The sequence below is a fragment of the Nannobrachium achirus genome (genome assembly GCF_963921795.1).
Source record: "Nannobrachium achirus genome assembly, chromosome: 4".
Classification (NCBI taxonomy): domain Eukaryota; kingdom Metazoa; phylum Chordata; class Actinopteri; order Myctophiformes; family Myctophidae; genus Nannobrachium; species Nannobrachium achirus.
Window position 1 is genome coordinate 24,807,631 of NC_137813.1, and position 24,198 is coordinate 24,831,828.

At 41.0% G+C, this 24,198-nt stretch overlaps 2 protein-coding genes across 2 annotated transcripts in view; one reads left to right on the plus strand and one right to left on the minus strand.

The window, feature by feature from the left end:
• Positions 1–615: 615 nt before the first annotated feature.
• The window catches only part of recql5 (RecQ helicase-like 5), a gene marked incomplete at its 5' end in the record, with an annotated part of 32,724 nt that continues 9,141 nt past the window's right edge, over positions 616–24,198 (minus strand). Inside the window, 12 exons of the mRNA XM_080723169.1 lie at positions 616–1,399; positions 2,621–2,693; positions 2,893–3,120; positions 3,305–3,350; positions 3,445–4,118; positions 4,903–5,088; positions 5,546–5,636; positions 6,891–6,961; positions 8,777–8,835; positions 9,252–9,288; positions 14,547–14,649; positions 15,284–15,505. Coding sequence (XP_080579295.1) covers positions 1,287–1,399; positions 2,621–2,693; positions 2,893–3,120; positions 3,305–3,350; positions 3,445–4,118; positions 4,903–5,088; positions 5,546–5,636; positions 6,891–6,961; positions 8,777–8,835; positions 9,252–9,288; positions 14,547–14,649; positions 15,284–15,505 — 1,903 coding nt within the window. The 3' untranslated portion in view covers positions 616–1,286. The remainder of the gene's footprint in view (positions 1,400–2,620; positions 2,694–2,892; positions 3,121–3,304; positions 3,351–3,444; positions 4,119–4,902; positions 5,089–5,545; positions 5,637–6,890; positions 6,962–8,776; positions 8,836–9,251; positions 9,289–14,546; positions 14,650–15,283; positions 15,506–24,198) is intronic.
• On the plus strand, positions 17,527–23,133 carry smim5 (small integral membrane protein 5). Its single transcript, XM_080722953.1, has 3 exons — positions 17,527–17,651; positions 20,969–21,118; positions 22,881–23,133. The coding sequence occupies exons 2-3, from the start codon at positions 20,971–20,973 to the stop codon at positions 22,967–22,969; spliced, it is 237 nt and encodes a 78-aa protein (XP_080579079.1). The 5' UTR covers positions 17,527–17,651; positions 20,969–20,970; the 3' UTR covers positions 22,970–23,133.

The window sequence follows — 24,198 nt, forward strand, 5'->3', positions numbered from 1 at the left end:
TCTAAAATGTAGGAAACACACAAAACAGACTAATTTCCATATACGGCCAAACCTCATTGAACAAAAAGATTGTCATGGAAATGATTACGTTTCTTCTTTTGGAACAAACAAAATAGCACAAGAGACACAAATAGTTTCCTAGGGGTTTTGGAGAGAAACTGAAAAATGACATCAGAAATTATTTGTCCACACTGAAAGTAGACAAAATATATTTTTATTCTGTGTGACCATGACGGGCCACATAGACATGCTGCAGGGTCCAGGGCCGCAGGTTGAATATCGCTGTGCTAGAGCGTGCTTTGCGCCGATGTCTCTTCTCTTCCATGCCCCCGGTCCCCTGGGCTGGGGGTCCACTCACTGTATGAGAACCTAATTGTCCACACATAGTCTAGGCCCGTTGGACTTGTGCATAATATAACCCCTATAATAAATCAAGACTCCTGCAAGCTGCAAGCACCCGTTAATGAATTGACAAAGAGAGACGCCTCACACAGCAGGACTGACACACAGCATTGGATTTTATTGTAAACATTTAGGAGCAAACAGTTACTGCTAAGTATCTCTTTGCATGGCAGGCCCTCGCGCTTCATTAGTGCTTCAAAAGTGCTCTTTGGATTTCATTCGATGACTTGAGCCTAATTTATAGTTCCTTGTGCAACAACGTAATAAATTAGGCTTTAAAATGAGACAGAAGGTGGCATCTAGAAGTCTGTCCCCCCAACAGGCACTCAGTGAACCACAATGTCCAGCAGGAAACACCACCAACCACTAATTCCCTACATCATTTTTTTGCAGGTCTTCAAATAATAAAACTGAAAAGCCCACTGTCTGTGTCCAGAGTCCATCAACAAAGAATACAAAAAGATGTTACATTTTTTTTAAATGAAATATAAACACATATAAAGACTGTCGGTCAGTGTTGCACTCATTAGTTCCTCTGTTCTGCATTCAAGCAGTGAAAGTCCGTGTACCAGCAGCCCTAAGAACTGTCACTCCTGCCAAACACAGTAAGGCCTGGTCTTCGTCTGTAGCCAGAGCTCAGTCTGGCTACTAGTGAGTAGTGTACTGTATAGTGTATGCTAAACCTGTTTTATTGCTTCATTATTGGGATGCACTTAAGATAGCAGCAACAAGGCTGGAAACAGTGAGCATGTAGCAGCAAATCATGTTGGTCAGTAAAGGCTTGTGTAAAAGCCTCGGGTGGATTGATGGTTCAAGTCGGGAGGCACTGACGAAGAGGATGGTCTCTGAATTACTGCGTTTCCCCTCCTATCACCCTCTCGTTCCTAGGAGTTGTCGGACCTATCGAGTCTTTTGAGGTCCTTCCAGTCGACCTCGCTTTCACATCGCTTCACGCTGCTGAAGAACTTCTTCACCAGAGCCTTCACCTCCACTTTCACTGTTAGACAAAAAAAAAAGCATGCATTAAGCTTCATTTACACTCCCATCACGTGGCAGTGTCGCTTGCTGACAAAAGCTGCTCTTCAAGCTTACAGTTTATACCGCCAGGCTTGAGGTTATCGTGAAGATCAACCCTTGTCAGCAATCAACATACAAAAGAGTATAAACAAGGCTTTAGATCAGGGGTTTTCAACCCCTTTTCACATCAAATTCAAGGTCCATTACGTATTCGGCATTTGAGCCAAAGACCACCATTTAATGAGATTTGGCCTCTCGGACCCAAAACATGGGAGTATTTTGTTGTCGTTGGAGAGATAACATGTCAATCAAAATAACAATTCTTCAAAATTCTGTAATTGTGTAGAGTAGATTTCTTGGAAATTAAGTAATGCACATGTTTAACAATAAGTTAACTTAAAGGGATATTCCACTTTCAAAAAACGTTTGGTCATTGTATGGTCTAATCAGGCTTGTATGAACACCCTGAACAGTTTTTAATTTGCTTCATTCAGTATTTAGATATTTGATGTAAATGTTACCAGCTCCAACACGCCCAGGCCCTCTCCACATACACACCCATTGTAACTTCAAACTCCATTTTAACCATGATAGATTCATTAAAAACAATAACCTTTTTCTTTTCAATTTTCAATAACCTTTTTCTTTTATTTTTAATAATTCTTTGGGAAAATGGAAAACATTAAATACAATAATATTTTATTGAAAATAAATGAAAAAGGTTATTGAAAAAACACGGTCTGCTCACATATTAGGAGGGTATTGTGAGTCACCAGAAAAAATAATGGGTGTTTTTAATGAATCTATCATGGTTAAAATGGAGTTTGAAGTTACAATGGGTGTGTATGTGGAGAGGGCCTGGGCGTGTTGGAGCTGGTAACATTTACATCAAATATCTAAATACTGAATGAAGCAAATTAAAAACTGTTCAGGGTGTTCATACAAGCCTGATTAGACCATACAATGACCAAAAGTTTTTTGAAAGTGGAATATCCCTTTAAGAGCGTAAAATGTGACCAAATGGACCCTTACGGGTCATTTTACACAGGTCCGTTTGGTTACCAACTCTCCATCATTTAGCTGGGGACTACCTGGTCTCCAGCTAAATGGTGAGGCTCCTTGGGCCACTGGTTGAGAACCACTGCTTTAGATTCTCACCCTCAAGTGCAACTAGGCCTTTTATATTTGACTCCCTCCTTACCTTGACCTCTACCCCGACTCCTCCCCTCTGAAAGAAGGTGGGACAAGTAACGGGCAAATGACTTGAACAGCTCCTAAAAAAAATGAAAACAAGGGAAATATAGCAGTATATCATTCAAGCATTCACGCTTCACTTTTGGTGACCGATTATTGTATTGCTAAAATGTGATTAAATATATTTTCTGTCGATCGCTTAATTGATTACCAGATTAATAATCACCCCTTAAAAATAAAATAAAAGGTTGACTCCGGTCAGACGTCTCTCGCTCTCACCTTGGTGGCAAACTTCCCCTGAGAGTAAAATGGGTCCAGGCAGCGCACAACAATGTCAGCCACTTCCTTCTTGGTGGCAGGCTTGGGGGGGTCATTAGACAGGTCCAGTATGCTCTCCTGTACAGTGGGGTTAAAGGTCACCTTCCGCTTGCCTCCTTGCTCCTGGGTGGTGCGGCTACGCTTTGATGGAGGGGAAGACTCCTTGTTGGCTTTCCTGGCATCTGACAACTGGAAGACGCAAGTGTATCACATCAGCACCAATGCCACTGAAATCACATTCAGGTTTTCACCTGAATTCTATCATTCTATCGCAGTCACGTCCAGTCTACGTAAAAAAACATGTTTAAAGTGTGATCATATTTTGATGTACTCTTAAAAATATATCATTCACTTATAGTCAAGAATTACCTACCCTTTCTATTAGAGGTGATTTAGATTTTTCTTCAAGTATATTTGGCCTGTGTAAGACACAAATTATTTATTTTGAATAAGTGAGAGCAGACAATGACTTTAATGCAACTTTGATAAGCTGGAACAATAACGGCATCTTACTCTGTAGCCCGTAGGGGATTCTCTTGAATAAGTTCCATCTGTTCAGATTTAAAAACATTCTCGTCATCATCATCATCGTCTTCTTCGTCACCCAGACAAATTACTTCTGTTTTCATGTCCTTTGTGTCGTTGGCAGTGTCCTCTATAACTGGTTCAATAGGACTGGTATCCATGGTATCAATAGAAATAGCATCCAGAGTGGTTTCCTCAGAGGCGGGTGAACATTCCGCCGCGGGGCTCAAAGCACCAGTCCTACACAACGAGGTACTGGTAGTGGTGTGGCTCATTCCCGTGTCAGACTCTGCCTCCCGGCATTTCTCCGGTTGTGGCTTCTTTCCGAAGTACAGGGAAATGTTGCGCGAGTTTTTGGCGGCCTCCGCTAGCTTCTGCTGCTTCTTGCTCAGGGCCTTGGTGGGGCTGTTCAGAGACGCAGCCACAGCACTGGCCTTGGCTCTGATGGACGACGTCACAGCCGAACACGCGTCCGTCTTTGACTCTTCTTTCCCGCCCTTCTCTTTCTTCTCGTCCTCTTCCTTGCTAGCTGGCTGTCCAGAGCCTCCCAGGCTGTGGGAGCAGAACCCTCCTCCCTGGTCGGAGGACGCCAGCAGCTCCCTGGCTGTTTGGAACGGGTTGGAAGAGCCCCTCAGGCCAGCTCCTATTCTCTTACGCTTCAACTAGTGGGAAACAGACACAGACACATTTCAACCAGCATTGGAGGGAAAACAATAAACTACAAATGCTATATGAAACTTGTGTTGTTTAATACTAAAACTATGGCGAAAAATGTTTGTCGACTACCTTTTAAATAAAAACTAGACTATGAAGACTTAATCCATGACTAAATATATTTCAAATGGTTGAAATGTATATAGGGCTGGGCTGAAGTGGTGGTTAATGTATATTTTGTGATAATAATCAAAATCTTACAAAGTAACTACTAGTAACTAAAGTTTTCAAATAAATGTAGTGGAGTAAAAGCACAATATCTGGATCCGATATGTAGTGGAGCAGAAGTAAAAGTATTGGAAATTGGAAATACTCAAGTAAAGTACAAATACCTCGGGAATTGTACTTAAGCACAGCACTTGAGTAAATGTTCTCTTAGTTAAGCCCTTTGCACTCAGGACAGTTGCGTTTTTTTTCGTTTGCTGCATGAATAAAACGCATTAGATTTGGTGTGCAATGCTGTGCGGAATTGGCGCTGCGGATCCCAAAAGTAGTCATAAAAGGAGTGATGAGTTTTTTACCACATGCGACAAGACACACGAATCGAACTGGGTTCGATCGAGAAAAAAACGCACGGCCGCAGCCACTCCTCGCACGGCTAATTCGGATCCGGTGTGTATGAAGTCGTAGAGAATCATTGTTTTCTTTTTAAAAAATGAAATTGTCCGTTTTATCCGTGTGGATAAACGCGCCTATGTGCAAAGGGCTTTACTTTACATCGCTGCGTCTCACCGAGTAGACCTGAGAGGCAGACGTGAAGCCAAGCTCCTCCCCCAGGCAGGAGGAAGAGGAGGAGGCTTCTTCCTCTTTGGGGGGTTTCCTCTCCTGCTCCGGGACATCAGGGGTGTCCATGCAGGTCCCACCCTCTCCTCCTTTATCTCCTGGTGGAGCCGCCGCGCCTTTCTTCAACTCCATTACCTTCCCAATAAAAGACGGGTTAAGTGATTTCCCCCGTAAAGTATAGTGTACAGTATAATAAACAAATTGGGGAATAAAGATGGGCTAGGTCAGTGGGTCCCAAACTTTTCAGATCGCGACCCGAAAGAGAGAGATTAGACGTTTGCCCGGGACCCATACTAGTGAAAATAGCAGAGTGTTGCGTGAGTGCTGCTTGTTGATTGGCTAATTTCACTACTTCTGCGCGCACGCACACGCACACACACACACACACACACACACACACACACACACACACACAAAATGATATATATATATCCTTTTTGTTTTTTGTATGTAGGAAAATAAAATGGGATTTTTACTGATACACTGGCTAGGTCATTTCCCCATCAAACATAAGGGTTGGATGGGGTTATTGACCTATCAAGTACAGTGTAAGTGTACTGTATAACAAAGGAGCAGAATGGCTGAGAGTTACTTTCTTCAGGACGGCTGCTTTGTACAGGTTGGAGGACCTGCTGCTCTTGAACAGCTCATATTCAGCATCAACTGCCATGGAGAGGAGGTCACTGTGTGGAGGGGAGAGCAGAATGGATGTGTATTTTCATAGCACGTCTCAATGGTAATTCAAAAATATTTACAAAACGCATGAAGCGAAACAGGCATTTAATAATAGATAGATAATACAAAACTTTAAATAGAACAGAGAAGAGTGTTGTTTTTCATTTGATAAAAAGGTAGTGGAGAAATAAATACAGTATGTTTAACAAAATGTATAGAACATAGTTTAGATGTGTGATATACTAAGAACTTGATTCCAAACACATGTCTAGAGTTGCAACAAAAAACTTGTTTATTCTCACACTCCGTCACTTTGAAATAAAGACAGAAATAAACTTAAACGGCTAAATGCCAAGAACACCATCCTCACAGTCACAAAGTCTGTCTCTCCACTCAAAAAGACCTGTCGCTGATTACCCAACATCCTTAAATAACCATGGCCACCTTGGCCTTGAACTTGGAAGTGACGTCATCAATAAAATAAGAACAAGAGTGTGTGTGTGTGTGTGTGTGTGTGTGTGTGTGTGTGTGTGTGTCTGTCAAAAAAAATAATAAGTCAACCAAATAAGTCATACAAATTTCATTTATAAATCAGTGATACTTCATTTGAGGCCGGTGTGTTTATATCAGTGGTTCTCAACGTGCGGTCCAGGGACCTTCAGGGTTCTAAATGGACTCTTATAGGTCTGTAACTCTATGGGGGTTCTTGAAATGAAAAGGTCTAAATCAGGGGTCTTTAACAGGGGGTCCGGGACCCCTTGGGGGTCCTTAAGTTACTACAGGGGGGCCGCCAAATCTTTGTGTGATAGGATAATTCTTTTAAATTAACAACTTGAACCCTCGCATCCCTATTCCAAGGAGAACTTTAGCAAAAACTAGCAGATCTACAATCTCTAAACGCCTCGCGCAGAGCTTGTAGAACGGCTATTTTCGGCAAATAGATTTGGTATAGAGGTAAAAAAGAGCAGACCAAGTACGTAGTGAAAGGTCAGGTTTTCAAAATATCTACGATTTAAGTGGTTAAATGTCTTAAAATACATGTAAATGAACATGAATCCAACATAGACTGATGACAGTGCTGTCAAACAAGTCTATGAATCTATATACTGTATGAATGAAGTCGATGAAAATCTGCATCACACATTTATACAATATGTAGAGGGGGTCCCTGCTTCATCTCTCTCTCAGCTAAGGGGTCCTTGGCCTGAAAACATTGAAGACCCCTGGTCTAAATGAAAAGGTCTGAACCAATGTGCGATTACCTCCATGAGTGGTCTGCCCTCTGCTGGCTGCTCAGCGCATCTTGCAAGAGAGACACACAGTGCTCTCTGGCCTGAAATATATTGAAACTTGGTTTGAGTATTTTAAATCTTGAGCTCTGACCAACGTTTTGGTAATACTTTTCTTAAAGGTTGCCTCTATAAAACATTATTATAATCACATTTGTAATGCATTATAATGCGCATATATGGCAGAGAAAAAATATTCAAAGACTTGCACAAATGTTCACGATTATTCAAAAATAGCTGAACTACAAGCTCGCAGTGCGGCACCATATCTTCTATTTTTTGATGGTTAAAGCATAAAAGTAAAGTGTTATCTGGTAGTAGTTGTGCTGTTCCACTGAGTTTATAATGCATTATCAAAAATACTTATAACACGTTATAACCATTGTTATAAGTTGTCATACATGATCATACATATGTGTAACTTGTGTTATGATGCCCTATAAGCGCATTATAATGCATTATAAAAGCGATATAATACGTTATAGAGGCAACCTTTAAGTAAAATGTTACCAACTTTTTTTAATTTAAAATAAACACTGTAGGAAGTATATCTGTATTGCGGGGGTTAAAAAGAAATAATCAAATGAATGTTTGATCAGAAAGACATTAGTCAAATAGTATAATAACCATGTTCCACTCAAACCCTTTGGGAATAGTCAAAGAAATGTTTAAAAACTGTAAATTAACGAGAATCTAGCCGGAAACCAAGTTAAACTATACAATGTACATGCAAGTGCATTGGAAAATACACTATATATATTGTTTGAAATGCATTTAGTCATATTCATCTTAAGCCAAATTCTAGCCATTATGCACAATTAGTAAAAATCTATTTCAGAATTTACTGTATTTATATTCTTTTGGCAATGTGTTACATGAGCTGGCTAAAAGCTTTATGTAATGCCAAGATGCACCACACAGTGGCAGAAAACATCTTAGTTTAAAGTAATGTGATTTACTGTAATTCATGCTGTGCTATATATGATAACCCATTCAGAACATGACACTACAGTATGTGTCATGTGTCACATTTAACCGTTTGTAATTTTTTAAGTTTGTTGGAAACAAGCGTCGTCCTTATTGTAATTGTATCCATTTTGGCGCTTTTAATGTTGATGCTGGCTGTATGCTTTTAACTGTCGGCAATAAAATATTCAGCCTAATTTCAGGGACATAAAACCATACCCAACAACAGGAGCAGCTAACCTCTTTAAGCACGCTATGATCTTATACAGTCACGTATGACCCCTTTGTTTGAAACCCATCGTCTCTTTACAGACATTAAAACATTTGAGAGAAAGCCCAATAGTTATCAACACTGTCCTATAGTTCAGTACAGTTTATTTAATTTTGATAAAGGTTTTAAATGGACTTGCACCACCCCCACTGAGTCAGTTCACAGGGCAGATGGACACAGACGTAGCACGTTTGGACAAACGGTCTTCTCTGTTCCCACTACTGGAACAGATTCCCACCGAAGCAAGAGAGAGCACCAATTATGTAACTTTTAAATTCAAACTTGAATCTATCTCTTGAAAAAAGATGGCTTAAAGCTAACTTTGATTTGCAATCAAATGTAATTGTTGTAACTTTTCTTTATATAATATATATACTTTTGTAATGTTTTGTTTCTCTGGCGCATTCACATCAATGTTTTGATTGATGTGTGCATTGTCCCTGGTTAATAAATAAAATAACTAAATGAATGAATGAAAGAACAAGCAGCCATACATTAGCGTTTCAAAAGGGCACTGTGAGTCACTGTAATGCTATGGAGGTGTTAATTGACAGGGCAAGCATGAGGAATGTGTCGAGTCCCTTCTATAACATTGCTGTGTTACGTGTGTGAGTAACATTACCTTCACTGTGAGCCTGGGAATCCTCTGGCTGCTGGCGTCTCTGAGGGGGCAGTCGTCATCTACAGTACAAACACCAACATTAGTTACATCAGAACACGTGTTGCATCATGCAAGGATGTGCCAGCTAGCAACCTTGTACAGTTATTAAAACTAAGACCTAAGGTCAATTCTACAAATGCCTTCTACTAAATCACACTTTCAAGATTTTGAGCTTGTGTAGTGCTGCAAATAACACTATGGTTTTGACTCACAGTACTACAGAGAGTTCTACAAACTGGTTAAATTTCAAGGACCCCCCAGTCTGACATGCATTAAGGCTATGAACCATTATTTGATACAACTGTTTATCTCAGAGGCTGAGATCAACACGGTGAAATCGTCACTGTTGATTTAACAAAACAATCCATTCAGATTGGGCCTTAACTTATTCTTGTATACATTTTCAGTCTGTTTAAATCAAAGACAGAGTGCCCACCTGGAGGAACAAAGGCTTCTTTGCGACCCTCAGACGCCTAAAGGGGGGGAAAAAAGATAAATTAAAGACAAGTCACAAATTACAGGCAAAATGATAACAGATTCTCCAGCAGTCCACAATAATAATACATTATGATCTGCCAGATCAAATGAGGCAGCGAAATCAATAAATACACTTCCAACTAGATTACCCTGCTGTCCTGCTATCAAATATTCTGCTAAAATTATATCTGCTACACCAAGGAGGACAGAGAGAGAGAGAAAGAAAAATCATAATTACAGTTTTGATTGATTGAAGACTTTATTAGAAGTTTGCATAGGAAAGGTACAGTTTCATGACGGTACAGTTCACTGGTACAAGGTCTACTAAAAGGAGATCCATGAAAAGACTAAGCTTATTTCCACTGGAAACCATTAAAGTATCTCATATAAAGTCTTAAGGAATGCACTCATTTCTGGTGAAAGAACAATGATTGACAAGATGACAAACATTATTTTAATCATAATGGTGGATATTGTCTCTGTCGAGTAGAAACCTCATATATCCAAAACTGTTACTTTTCAGGATTCAGATTCAATAACGGCAAAAGCCGATTTGCACCACGTTTCAAACTTGTGGATCTGCTACTTTTGATACTCTTGTGTGACGCTGTAGTATGATCAAGTAGAGCACTCATTTACGAAAAAACACAGAGAGTTAGAATATGGAGATATTCTAAGATATTCTGCCCAACAGCAACCATATATTTGAATTTCCCCCTTGGGATAATAAAGGTATCTATCTATATTCCTGTAGAGAAAGCCGATCAGTTTGGATGAACTCCCTCCATAGTCAAGCCACTTGGCAGCAACAGTTTTGGAGAGCAGACTCCATCTTAATCCTCTCCCCTCCCCTATTACCTTGTGCAGACACTGACAAACGATATTTTTCACTTCTCCCTTTCAAGCTATTTAGTCCATGGGCCAGACGAGATGTCGGTATCAAAAAGGTGGCAAAGGTTATCATGCATTTTATAAAAGCTCTATATCAGTAGATTATATTTTGGTATGATAACCCTTTCTTAGACCCAGCTAAATTGGTGTTATCAGCCGCTAGAGTTGTTGTCCCATTAACTTTACATTACAGGAAAAAAAAGCTAAAAATGAATCTGCTTTAATTAGCATAAGAGGGGTCCAACTAGGGGGTTTTCATGATGCTGAATCCATTGCAAGCATCTGTTTTGCACGAAAAACATCCGTGGGGCTAAAACGCCCCCCACAACAGTGTGAAAAGTGATGACTCATCACTAAACCATAGTCTTGTGGGACAGTTTTTAGCCCAATGAATGTTTTTTGTGCAAAACAGATGCTTGCAATGGATTCAGCATCATGAAAACCCCCTAGTTGGACCCCTCTTATGCTAATTAAAGCAGATTCATTTTTAGCTTTTTTTTTCCTGTAATGTAAAGTTAATGGGACAACAACTCTAGCGGCTGATAACACCAATTTAGCTGGGTCTTAGAAAGGGTTATCATACCAAAATATAATCTACTGATATAGAGCTTTTATAAAATGCATGATAACCTTTGCCACCTTTTTGATACCGACATCTCGTCTGGCCCATGGACTAATTTATTAGCGTTTAGATGTCATTTTATTAGCGTTTTTATGTCACAAGATTCGGAATTCAGGCCATGTGACATTCAGGATGAATGTGCACGGCCAGCTACTAGACAGACTGAGACAGACTGCACACGGGCACTGTTAGACAAAGAATGCTCCAAGCTTATAAAGACTTTCATTTTACATGTCCCCTTTCATGAGCGGGAGGGCATTTGGATCAGGAGCGTAGCAATATTACGACGTTTGATAGTTCGATTGATGTCACATTCGTCCGACACTGGTGAATGCTAACCTGGTGAAATGCTAACCTGCCGACGCTGGTGAATGCTAACCTGGTTAATATTAACCTGGTGAATGCTACTATGCCTAAACCTAACCCTAGCCCTTACCCTAACCCTGGTGACATAATATACTATGGAAATAAGTAAATAAGTGGATAGACTAAACTATTCAGATTATTATTTATGTATTTATTTATTTTGTACACAATATACACACGGGTACTAGGAAAAACAGACTTCATTCTTTGGACAACATGCACATGCAAGGCTTGCACTATCAGTGTAGCTGTTGCAGAAGCTTTCCAGATGCGCCAGAAGCGTAGCCAACCGTTGGGCAACTGGGGCAGGTGCCCCGCCTAGCTGCTGAAAGACAGCAATAGATACTCGTATGTCAATTAGAAACAGCCATTTGCATCTTTTGCCAGAGTGAACTAACAAGGGAATTAATGGCCCTGGCTGGATGCATAGCAATGGTGAAAATGTGTGTATCCTGTTAAGTAGCCTAATGAAAATAAAATAATCTAATCACCCTCAATGACCATACAGGTAATTTTGATTGATTTTTTATGTTTATGTTTTTTTCTTAGATTACTATTTCTATGCATTCGATGTATTCATGTTGATGTATTGACGTTTTACCTTGCTTATTGTAAATCGCTCTGGATTAAGAGTGTCTGCCAAATGCCTACATTGTAAATTGTAATCAAATCAATCAACCTACTGTAGGTGGTGGTTGATTGGCTACTACCGTCAGATGTCCGGAAGCAGTCCAAAAGAGAACTATGGATTATGGATTCATGAATTAAATTACAGATACAGAGGTGACGTCTACAAGGTAAATGTATAAGACAACACTAAAGGTACATTGTGGTTAATGAATAGGCCTACATATTGGTTATTTAAATCAACGTTCGTTCATGTGTGTGCGTATGCGCAAGAGTGTGCATGTGCCGTAGAGCAGGGGGGTGGGGGTTAGGCGACATTTTGCCCACCCTAAATGTTAATCCAGCCTACGCCAGTGGTATGCGCACAGTAAATTCCACACGCGAACGCGCAATGAGATGTCTGGTGTAAATAAGGGATCAACTGCAGTTGGTAATAGGTCAAGAAGTATTTTCCACAGCCAAAGGTTGTCTATTATAGGACAACGTTCCACCTGTCCTAGCCACTGATCACTTATATCTGCAAAGGCAGTAGCAGCAGAATGCCCTCTATGCATGTTGATGATAGTATAATAGTTATCTGTTATCTATTATCCGGGACAAAGTTTGTCATACTCTCGGCACTAGTTACTTGCCCAATCAGGGACCAGCATTTCTGGCAACGTCATCATTAACAGCCAATGAGGTACCAGCATTCCAGGTGATGCCACTGGTGATGCCAGTGGTGAGTGCACCTCATGGCGCGGTCTGCTGGCGCACATGGCCTACTTTTTCACAAGCCGCAAGTTGGCACCTCGACAGAGTGCAGTTCCAATTTCTCTCTCTCTTTTTCTGATGTGTTAAGCCAGTGGTATCCAAACTTTTCACCCACAAATGGGTCCCAACCCACTGTTTGGGGAACAGTGTGTTAAGCTATTCACACCCCAAGCCCCAAAACCTCACGACTGCCAAATCAACAGTTTCGACATCATGTTTTTGCTCATCATGATTACTATCAGAGAAGTGAAGAATGGCCTTGTTATGTCTGTCTGTTATTTATACTGAAGGACGCGTGCGTGTCATGCACCGTTCTGTGACGCGTTGTAAGCCTAATAAATAAGGCTAATTATGTTGTAGGGTTAGGCTATTTCGGCTATTTTCCGTGCACAACACACAAACACAACTAAATAGAACTCAAGCTTTAGAGAAAGATTGGCAGGAATGTGCACTCATAGGAGCCAACCAGATGCCTTCATGGGAGAAAATACCCTTTTTAATGCCTATATAATTTCTCTCATTTATATCCTCTGCCCTGTTCTCATTCAATACAATTCAATTCCAGGCCAGGTCATTTTGGTTCCCTCAGACTATGATGGGTTCCAAGTCAAAAAGTCACTCAAAACACTAAAAAAAATAAGCACTGTATGTAACACTTTCAATAACACACAGCAACAAATACTCTTCCTCGGCATTTCTGATACATACACAGTAGCATGTGGGTGTGAAGTCTGGTTTTAGAAAAGAGGACATTATGCAAATGTATGAACTTGCTAGGTTCTACTGATACAGGCTTAGCAAGTTTATCTGTCAAAATGTGTAAGTGAAGTCTAAAAAAAGTATACATTTTGCTTTAGTGGGTCTAGATTGTCTAGCTTCTCTGGTTTCTAAATTTGATACTGCCCGTACTGTCAGTAATGATGAACAGGCTGTTTTCTACTTCTAAATTCTGTCTACATTCAGTTTGTAATTGCATAATTATTATTAACATTGTGTTTTCAATAGAATGCATGTTGATAGTAGAAGGCCAGTAAGACTGACGACCGGACCGGGGGAAAAAATTTACCAATACCCAATACTCTCCAGACTTATTATTTAAAATCTTTAGCCAGACTGGCCCTGTGCAAACTCTCTGGACCCGTGGTACTGATCCTGTGTTACAACAAACGTTCTTTCGGGCAGGCCGCACTTGGCTCTGCAGTGGAACTTTCCTACAGCCCTGTGGCAGTTCCACTGCACATGTGGGAACAATTTACCACAAGCTGCACTGACGGCAGGGCCCCCAAAAACCCATACCATGCCTTCCTGCATGCCCACAGCTGGCAGACAGATGTGGACAAGAAGAGAAGAGAGAGGGGTCTCTTTTCCCTGAGTGAACTCACAGACATGTATTTGTTAACACCCATTTAGGCCTAGAATTATAGCAAAAATAGCAGATATACAAGCTCACAGCGGGGCACCGAGTGCCGCGCTGTGAGCTTGTAGATCTGCTATTTTTGAAAAATCTTGAAAATTCTAATTTTGACCCGATTTTTATCCGATTCTATAAGTGTCTTTTGAATCCTTCTAAGGTTTTTTTTTGTTGAAAAAACTATGTTTCTATGTCAGCAATCTGGCTCACCATCGTCAAAGAAAAGATCCTTTTCACTTAACTGGAGCTCAGTTAGTCTGTTCTTGAGAGACTACCATGTCAGTGTCACGTGAAGGACCCCCACAATGATACATATTTGGCCACGGACCCCCATCTAAAAATATTTAGTTCCCAAGGACCACCCAGAAGCAAAATTTGAGTTACGAACGTTCGCTTTAAAAATACATATATTCAAAGATTTTCACGACATTTTCAAAAATAGCAGATCTACAAGCTCGCAGCACGGCACTCGGTGCCACGCTGTGAGCTTGTATATCTGCTATTTTTCACTGGTTAAAGCATTCAATAATTCTAGGTCTAAATGGGTTTAAAAACAGGAAGTGTGTGTTCTGAGGGCGATTCACCTTCCGCAGGTTCATCTGCTTCTTGAAGACGTTATTGAACACCTTCTTCCTCTTCTCCGCATCTTCTCCCTCAGTGCCGCCCTCATCATCCTCCTCGTCGTGCCTAAGGGCACAGATGTCGGCTATTATTCTACATGTACGTACTCTTCACGTTGCAAAATAACTTTAAAGTTAACGATGTCTGTGCCAAGTGAGTTCAGACATTTTCACTGACAGCACCCCCTCCCTACTGGGGCTGGGCACTTCACCACTTCACCCTCTTTAACTGCTCATGTAGGTTAATTGAATAATCAGGAATAAGGTTTTATTTATCAATTTTTGAGCGGTGCGAACTACTCCTACGTCTGGCTTTGTGTGTATGTATGAGTGTCCATACCGGAACTCCATGTATGGGGATAACTGACGACAGTATGAGTGTCCGTATGAGCACGAGATGCATAAGAGTGTGACGTGACGGACAGCTGGTGGAGGTTTTGATAGTAACTTGCGATCTGACGGTCGTAATCAAAGAAACAACACAAAAAATACATATAGATTTTGTAAATAATCAACTAAACTAGTCCGATTAACCACTTAACTCTGTATAATACTTTGTTGTACAATGGCGTAATACGGAAAAAGCTAAAAATTATATTGATTTGAAGTCATATCGCCCAGCCCTACACCCTACTGTACCTCTCAAAGCCGTAGCCCTTCCTCCCTCCGGCGTAGAGGCCGCGGTCAAAGCCCTACTGTACCTCTCAAAGCCGTAGCCCTTCCTCCCTCCGGCGTAGAGGCCGCGGTCAAAGCCGAAGGGTCCGCTGGACTCTGTACTGGCAGCCACAGTGGTCCTAGAGGTGAGGCTGGCCGCCCTGGCCAGCTGCGCCCGCACGGCCTTGGGGTCGCGGCAGAAGTCACAGGCACCCGCACAGTCCGGCTTCTGGTCCCCAAAGAACTTGGAGATGGTTGCATGGCGGCAGCTGAGGGAGAAGAGATGGTACTTTAGATCAGTGGTTCTCAACCTGTGGGTCGGGTCCACAAATTATTTTGGGGGGTCCCCATGTGCAACGTTGTTTTCTCTCTCCACAGTACACAAACCGTTTTGACAAATTTAAATGACAAGTTAAACATTGGCCAAATTGTCAAATATTAGAGGCAGAAATTGTGAAAATAGCCAATCGACATGCTCATGTGAGCATAATGTCCCATTTCACAACGTTTCACATAAAATGTATTAAAATATTTTGAAAATAGCAGATCCACAAGCTCATAATGCGTAGCGATGCATTGTGAGCTTGTAGATCGGCTCTTTTCAAATGTAAATAGGGCTGAAGAGGTTACTGTATGTTTTGTAATAATAATACAATTATGGAGTTAAAGTATAATATTTGCCTTTGAGATGTAGTGGAGTAGAAGTAAAAGTACTGAAAATTGGAAAACCAAAAAAAAGCATAATTAAGATATTAAAAAGCTATGTCCAAACGTTGTCACTCTAATGCATACAAGATTAATATAGTACAATCTTAATGTATACAGTATGGAGCAAAATGTGGCATAATACATACATATACTATGTAACAGAAAACACAAAACATTTTAGTTCAAAACTAATCTAGCCATCCATTATGGTTTGGGAACATACAAAATCATTCATTGTCATGTGTCATGCACACAAGATTTGGCTACACCAACTAGCACAGCATCAATCAATATGCTATTGTGTAACTATGGTCCATTACCGTGATCAATGTTTGACTGTCATCAAAGAAGTCAAATGAGGCTCCTACATAATCAAGACCTACCTCAACCACCCACAGTAGGTTGATTGATTTGATTAGATCATTTTATTTTCAGGCTAATTAACAGCTCACACAATGCGCCATTGATATGCATCCAGCCAGGATCATTAATTCCTATGTTAATTCATGCTGGTAAAAGGTACGAATGGCTGTTTTTGATTGATACAATTTTTGCAGATTATTTTTTTTCTGACCTCTGTCTTTCAGCAGCTCATAAGATTGCATTTAAATTACATTTACCACAATCACATATCAAGTTAAATAATATACTGTATATGTCTGCCACACAGAAACTATATATGAAGCATTTTTTAACTCCACGCCCCTTCATAGCATTCAGAGGAACTTGTCTGAAGGGTGGTGAGTGTCTGACAAGCACTCAGCAAATACAGAATAAGAACAACAAACCTTAAGCCCTGTCTTCAAATCAACCACTTTCAATTTAAAATTCCCCATTTTGGGAATTCCATTATGTAGGTGAACGTTTTAGAAAATGCTCAATCTTGTTTTTAAAATTTAAAACAAAATTCTGCCATTTAGGGATTGTTGTGATGCCTCTCTCACTACTTATGCATCTGATTAACTATTATGTAATGGTTTGTGTACACACACACACGCATGCACGCACGCACGCCGCACGCACGCACGCACACTTTTGGAGCTTTATTGGCACGAGAAAACATATGTTTACATTGCCAAAGCAAGTTTCAAAATACAATAAAAACTGTTAGCATTGTGCAATGCACACACATACGATACGACCACAGGCAGCCAAACACACAGACAACCTCTGTGGGGCATAGCCTGCTTTTAGAAGCCCCCCATAAACACATGCAATGAAAACCTACTCTTCACAACTATCAAAGGGGGGTGGGCCGCTTCACAACGGGAGGAGGGGATATAAAAGAGAGAGAAGAGAAGAGTGGAAGTCAGTTTAGTTTATACACTACTCTGACTACTGTCAGAACCGTCAACACCTGAGGACTTATCCCCACTGACCCTAATCTTGGAGTGACTCTGGGCTCGGGGCTGGACCTTCATTCAGGACACCTCCTCCTCTCTCTCTCTGTCTCTGTGTCTGTGTGTGACGCAGCCACACCGCTGGCTCAGTCAACAACAAACACACGCTCAAGACCAACAACACACACTCTCCCACTCTGCTGTGGAGGCTGCGTGCGCTCCACCTCACAGTCCCTCAGGTGACAGAGACGCTTGTTCCGTCTCGTCTTCAACCAACTGGTCCGCTCAGCTCTCTGAGCACTAATGTGATTATTAGCCTGGACTTTAGTTGACTCAAGTGCGACGCTACCAAGAAGACTCCTGTCAGGTGAGTGAAGTTCATATGTGTCTGTCTGTGCAGGGTGAGTACAAGAGGCTAAAAACCTAGACCCCTAACAGAAGAATGCAAAGAAGGAATTTGTCCACGTGTGTGCTGTCTGCTGTGTGATGAGCAGTATTGCCATGTTGGCTTATTCCCAGCAACTTTTGTCTTGTTTTTTTTTCTCCCCAGAGTTGCGGGAATAACTTTTTATTGGCAGCTTCTTTGGCAAATCTAATGCATATCATATGTTTTTATTAGAAATATATAGCCATATTATTGGGCTTGTTTTGTCTTGTTTTCCGAGGTGAAAATTGGCTTATTTCTCTTGCAATATTTGGCTTGTTTTTGCAGGTGGGTTGGCTTATTTCTCTCACGAGAGTTGGCAACAGTGGTGATGGGTTTCTAGCTGTTAAGCACTTTAACTTAGGCCCAGCAGTATTTCCCTCTAAACCACATCTCTTAACCAATCTATGCACAACGCATCACAACGTGAGCTTGTAGAATGACTATTTTGGATATAGGGACACTAGGGCGTTAGGGTTCATGTGGGTAAATATCCTGTTAAACACGTAACCCTGAAACAAGTGAATCCACTCACTGTGGGACCTAATCCCATCACCACAACTTGTCAGTGCTTTAACAGGATGCAAGTCTGCCTTGGGGGAATGTAATGTGTGTAGAAAAAGCCAAAGTGATGAGTGACCTAAAGTAGACTGTAGCGTTACAAATGTAATATGTACAGTATATAAACCACTGTGTTGTGTGTGGGTGCTTCAACTGGACAGAATCAATACTCTGTTATCAATAAATAGGCTGGCATCGTCAACTGGTGCAGTCACTGATTGACAGAGACATGGTTCTCATTCTCTTGATGAATAGCCAGACTAAATGGGATTAGACCAAGTTGTTACAGTTGTTTCAAAAATCCCTGTATTATCAGGAATTGGAGTAAAATTAGAACCAGAGCACTAGAATGCTGGCCAAGAAGGGGGAAAGGTTTTTTACATAAGAACACTCATGCTATGCACTAGCTTTTAACCTTGCTGTCCAGCAGAAGTAAGTCTCACTAAATGAAATAAAACGTGTGAGTGACCAGGAGGCAGACTAAAACTATGACGAAAACTGAATATTAACTACGCTACGATGACTAAACCTATGACTAAATATATTGACAGTTTCGTCAACAAATAAAAAATGGCCTAAAACACTAGGGAGGGACTAGTGGAGGAGAGATCCAGTAGAACTAAAAGACAGGTAATTTTATGTTTAGTTGCTCTCAACGTGTTGCAGCGTAAAATCTGCAATTGTGACACAAGGCCTGCCAAGATACATTTTAGTTGACAAAATCAACTGCAGATTTAGTTGACTAAGGGTTAGGGTTTGGGTTAGGGTTAGAGATCTCATGATATTTAGTCAACTAAAACTAGACCAACACTAAAACATTTGAGATTGCTAAAATATGACTAAAACTAAATGAAAATGTATTCAAAAGACGAAAAATAAATCAAAACTTCCTGTCAAAATCAACACTACACACCGGTGGCGGGGGGACCATGCAGGCAAGGCACCAACCTGCTCATCGGGAGCAGTTGGGGGTTTGTTGTCTTGCTCAAGAACACTTCGACACTAACACAGGGGGAGCCAGGGATCGAACCGGTGACCGTCCCGCTCTACCTCTTGAGCCACTGCCGCCCCAAACAAGGAGGTAGAGTAATCTACCGGACCAGGATCCTGTCCTGGCAGCAAATAGCTGTCACACCCAAGGTTATAACTACGGCAAATACACTCAGCTGACGGAGAACAGTCAACACTGATGCCTTAAGTCTCACTCCACCCATTGAAATAACACATTTACATTATAAATACAATGACACACACCGAGATGAAGAAAGGTCCGAAGACTCTTTTATTCTGCCCAAGTCAAAAGAGAACAGGATGCAGCTGTTGTTACTTATTATAATCTTTTCCTTATTTTGTCTGGGGACCCCCCCATGGGTCCTTGAAGGGGTTCGAGGGGTCCCAAGCTAAATTATCGATGAAATAAATACGACACGTACAGGTCTGCAACTCTGAGAGTGTACAAATGGAACCTTACGCGTTAATTTGCTTACATTTGTACATTCTCAGATGTACAAACATGTACATGACATGTTCCATTTTCCCCGGGCAGGCACTAAGATATCTTTTCCAAGACACACAGGAATAGCGCCTGGTTTGTGTCAATAGGAATCCAGGAAATGCAACAAAAAGAATTGCTTGACAGTTGACAGATGAGAAGTGATGGAAAGAGCGTGGCCGCGATTGTGCGCTGCGGACATGTATATAGAGAAAAGCCCGTTCCTACTGGCTCATGCTTTCATATGTAGTTTAAAAACATTATCTGAGAATAATCATGTTAATATTAAACTGTCAGAATATCACATCTCTTAGGCATGAGGAGACATTAGGCTACAGTAATCATGAAGGGGGCGGCACGTCAACCTACCTCTCGTTTCCATCATGTATCACTTTAGTGACACCGATTCGTTTTATCAACGCCAGACATAGCCAGGATTACTGTCTATACTTCGACCGAAACAGAAGATTTCGGTCAAAAGGTCCTTTTCGACCATAAAATTATATTCCTCGCGACTTCTGAAAAGCATTGGACCGAATGAGAGTTCGGAAATTTGCACGTCGGAAAACACAACTCACCGAACCGAACAAGTATAGACAGGCCTTAATTCAGGGCCATTTAGCATGTTGCACTCGGCACAAGATAACAGACATACTAGTGCAGTTGTTCTCAAACTCTTTCATGTTAAACTGATGTGTATTTGGCCGCAGACACCCCCATATGAATTGTTTTGAGTCAGGGACCCCCCAATCTGGGTTCCCATTTGAGCTCAGTCCCATTTGAGCTCCCAGAAATACAAAGCTAAGCATAAACAGCTCACCCAGCCAACTGGGTGAGCTGGTCGTAGGCCAGGATGCTTGTCTCCTGATGATATATGAATATTACTATACTAGAAATCATCTGGGATTTTTGATATCTTAATACCATGGTATGGCTGGTTTTAATCACTTACGCCATAACTCTTTCACTGTCGTCGACGACTATGTTCGTCCGCATGTGGCACATGCGGACGGATTAATGAATGAATACCTGGCAGTTAAAGAGAGTTAAAATGGTACACTTTTCACAAATAGCTGATCTCCAAGCGCTGCTATTTACCCCCCCCCCCCCCCCATATTATACTTGATTGCACGGCCAATATTTCACAAGCACGTCCGATTGTGAAAGCCTTTTGCTCAGTCAGCGCTGTTCTCTCTGCCCCCAACAGGAATGGATGACAAAGTCTGGACCGCAACACAAATGGATGCCAAAGAGCAGACGTTAAGTCTCATGGGCAGACTCTGGACCAAACTGCAAAACCTGCCCACCCTCGACCCCGTGGACCAGGGCGGCTTCGTCATCATCCTGACCTTCATCAGTGAGTTCCATCTCCATCATGATTTCTACCAGTGGTTGCATTGCCTTTGCCACCATTCTCTACTAGGGCATTAACGACTTGTGATTTTTGCACGTCGACTCGACTCAGTAAAATGTTGAGTTGAAGTCGACTTTATCGTTTGATGACGTCATCACATCACACACGACCCCCCCAATTATTTTGGGGGGTCACCAGATGATTAACTTAATGTGAAACATTGTTTTCTCACCCGGTAAACAAACCAACATAAAGTTTAAGTGTATAGAGGGTATCTTCACATTTCTAAAGTGCCAATTTAAGGACTTTAATACCTCTAAATTGACAAATTAAACATTGTCCAAATTGTCAAATATATAGAGGCAGAAATTGTGAAAATAGCTCACAACGCCTCGCGTTATATAGATCTGCTATTTTCACAATCGAACGTTTTTTTTTTTCTTCTTCTTTTTTTCAACTTCAACTTTTGACTTTCTCTGGTAGGAGTCGACTTGTCGACTTTTTCGTTAATGCCCTATTCTCTACTTAACTCATGTCTCAGTCATTAAATGCAATTATTAACAAGTATCTATGAAGGTAAAATAGATACTGTATGACGCGAGTCCACAATCACTATTTGGTCTCAACCCAATTTATTTTAGGTGCGCCATGACAGATTAAGTGGAGGAACAGAATATTGGTGGAATGGTTGATTTTCGGTTGTTGAGAATGCAAAGACAAATATTCACAAATGGGTAGATTGATTTACATACAGTATATACAATGATGTTGTAAAACTTGTAATCCAACATTTTATTACATTTTCTTTTTTTCTTTTTTACTTTTCCAACTCCAAGTGACGAATCTGCATGCCTTGCCTTTTGCAACTTATTGCAATAATTGTGTTGCGTTGCAAAACTTTAATTTGTAGCTGGCTGTGGAAGTGACAGTTGACAGCTGTGACAGCAAGTGGCAGCTGTGGTGGATGTGAGAGTGTTTGGCAACACTATTATAGCAGTTAAATGTTGTGAAAGTCACCACTTTGTGACGCGAAAGAGGATGCGAAAGTCACCACTTTGTGATGTGAAAGAGGACATTTGTGAAGTTGCAGTGACCGATTCAAGTTGTAATCGCTGAGTTGTAGTTGTTCTGAGAAAATGGTCACTAACGTAAAAAAGTGGATTTTTGGATTACAAGTTTGCACCTGTCATATATTTATGTAAATCTAAATATACATCTACATTGACATTATTGAGTGAAAATGTCAACATTCAAGTTCTCTTTTTCTCAAGCTTTTGTGTGTTCTGTTTTCTGTCATTTCAATTTTTCAGTGAATATTTTCTACAAGTGGAAAAGTAACAAGTTACATGTTTTGTTCTACAACTTCTCAAATCAGGTTATCTCATTATGCAACCTATTTATTTACCTTTGGAAAATTCAAAGGTTTTTGAGAAATTTAATTAGACCCGATGCATTGAAAACAAGTCCTACGGAAGTGGCCCTCAGATGCCTCTAAAAGGACTGATTGACAACAATAACTACTGTTCAAGTCATATCAGAAACATACAGTATAGACAGGTCTTAAGCGCCTACTTCAGTGTTGTGTTCACAGCCACCTGCTATGCTTGGGCAACCTGCTGATGTTTATTGCTAAGGACACTGTAACCTTCGTTTGTTCATATCGAACAAACAAACATATCCGTATTGACACGGAAACACAGCGCTGCTATCAACGTAAACGTCTGTTCTATGCTCTTATGTCTATGGTTCGTGTGCTCTCTTCCAGTGGTGGTGGTGCTCATGGGAGTGTGTGTCTGTGCGACTTGCTGCTGCTACAATCGCACGACCGAAAGCAAGAGGCGCAATATCGTCTGAGCTACTGCCATGTCATCTGAGCAAGTCATCTACTGGGGTGAATGCAGAGGAGTCATTTCCCCAATTCACACGGCGATACAACACTTCCCCACACACACACACAGGAGGAATGAATATCCATTCAGATCGGCATTTGATTCGCCAAAGGACGAGGATACTGCAAAAGAGCGGTTCGTATTCTAGACAGGTCCTCCGTACGGACTCTCTAAATGCTCTCCCAGGCTCGAGGAGCAACGCAGGGAGAATTAACATTAACGTACTTAACATACTTCCCAGGGAGGCATTGTGGCCTCCTAGTGCCTCTAGGCACTATAAAAGGCATGAGGCCCTCGTACAGGCCCTGTGAAGATGTGTCTAGGAGGGGCTCAAGCCTTGAACAATGGCTGCTGACAAAACACTTTGGAGGGTGTGTTAACACAGGCTGCCAAACACACCCACTAAACACTTCCAGGCATTCAGGAGTAGCAACATTCCCCAGAGCATCCCTGGGCTCTGCAGGACGGCCAACAACAACGATGCCTTCCACCTGAGAAAGGCCCACGGCCGTCTCAATGCAACACCAGGATCTGTTAGCAATAGCACAGGCAAATACAAGGACTATCAATGAATCACGTGCAAAGCAACAACAACAACAGGAAGCTCACAGTGTGCTATTATTACTGTATACTGTATTTTCGTTGGGTGGAGAGCGTGTATGTCCAAAACTGTTCGTTTTGTATTTATCATTTTTTAAATGACTGAAACTAGTGACAGTTGATCTACAAGCACACAACGTCTCGTGGTGCGAGGCGTTGTGTGCTTGTAGAGCTGCTGTTTTCACTACTTTTGTGCGACGGCCTTGTATGATGAAGCAGGGCTTTACTTTGCGAAGAAAAAAACGTACAATTTTGAAACTTGGAGATACGAGGTTTCTGCCCGACAGTGACGATATCTTAGTTAATTATTATTATTTGTATTACTCTTGCTTATGTGCTTGTATTTTATGTTTCTTGATATGTTCCGTCTATGTGGTTGTACGTCACAAAAAAATAAAATGGCGCTAAAATATTTTTCAAAAAACATCATTACTGTTGTTTATTGTCGCTTTTCTAAATGCTATTTTGACTTGTTACTAAAATGTTGAGGAACCGAGACCTACAAATGTTACTTTTAAATAAAAGTAAAGTTAACAAAAGTTAACAATGCCTAGATGGCAATAGAACATGATAGACAGTGAAGTTAGTTTGCTT

Coding starts and splice junctions, on each gene's coding strand:
- smim5 (XM_080722953.1), top strand. CDS start 20,971: ATGGATGACAAAGTCTGGACCGCAACACAAATGGATGCCAAAGAGCAG. Junction 21,119..22,880: donor CATCATCCTGACCTTCATCA/GTGAGTTCCATC, acceptor GCTCTCTTCCAG/TGGTGGTGGTGCTCATGGGA.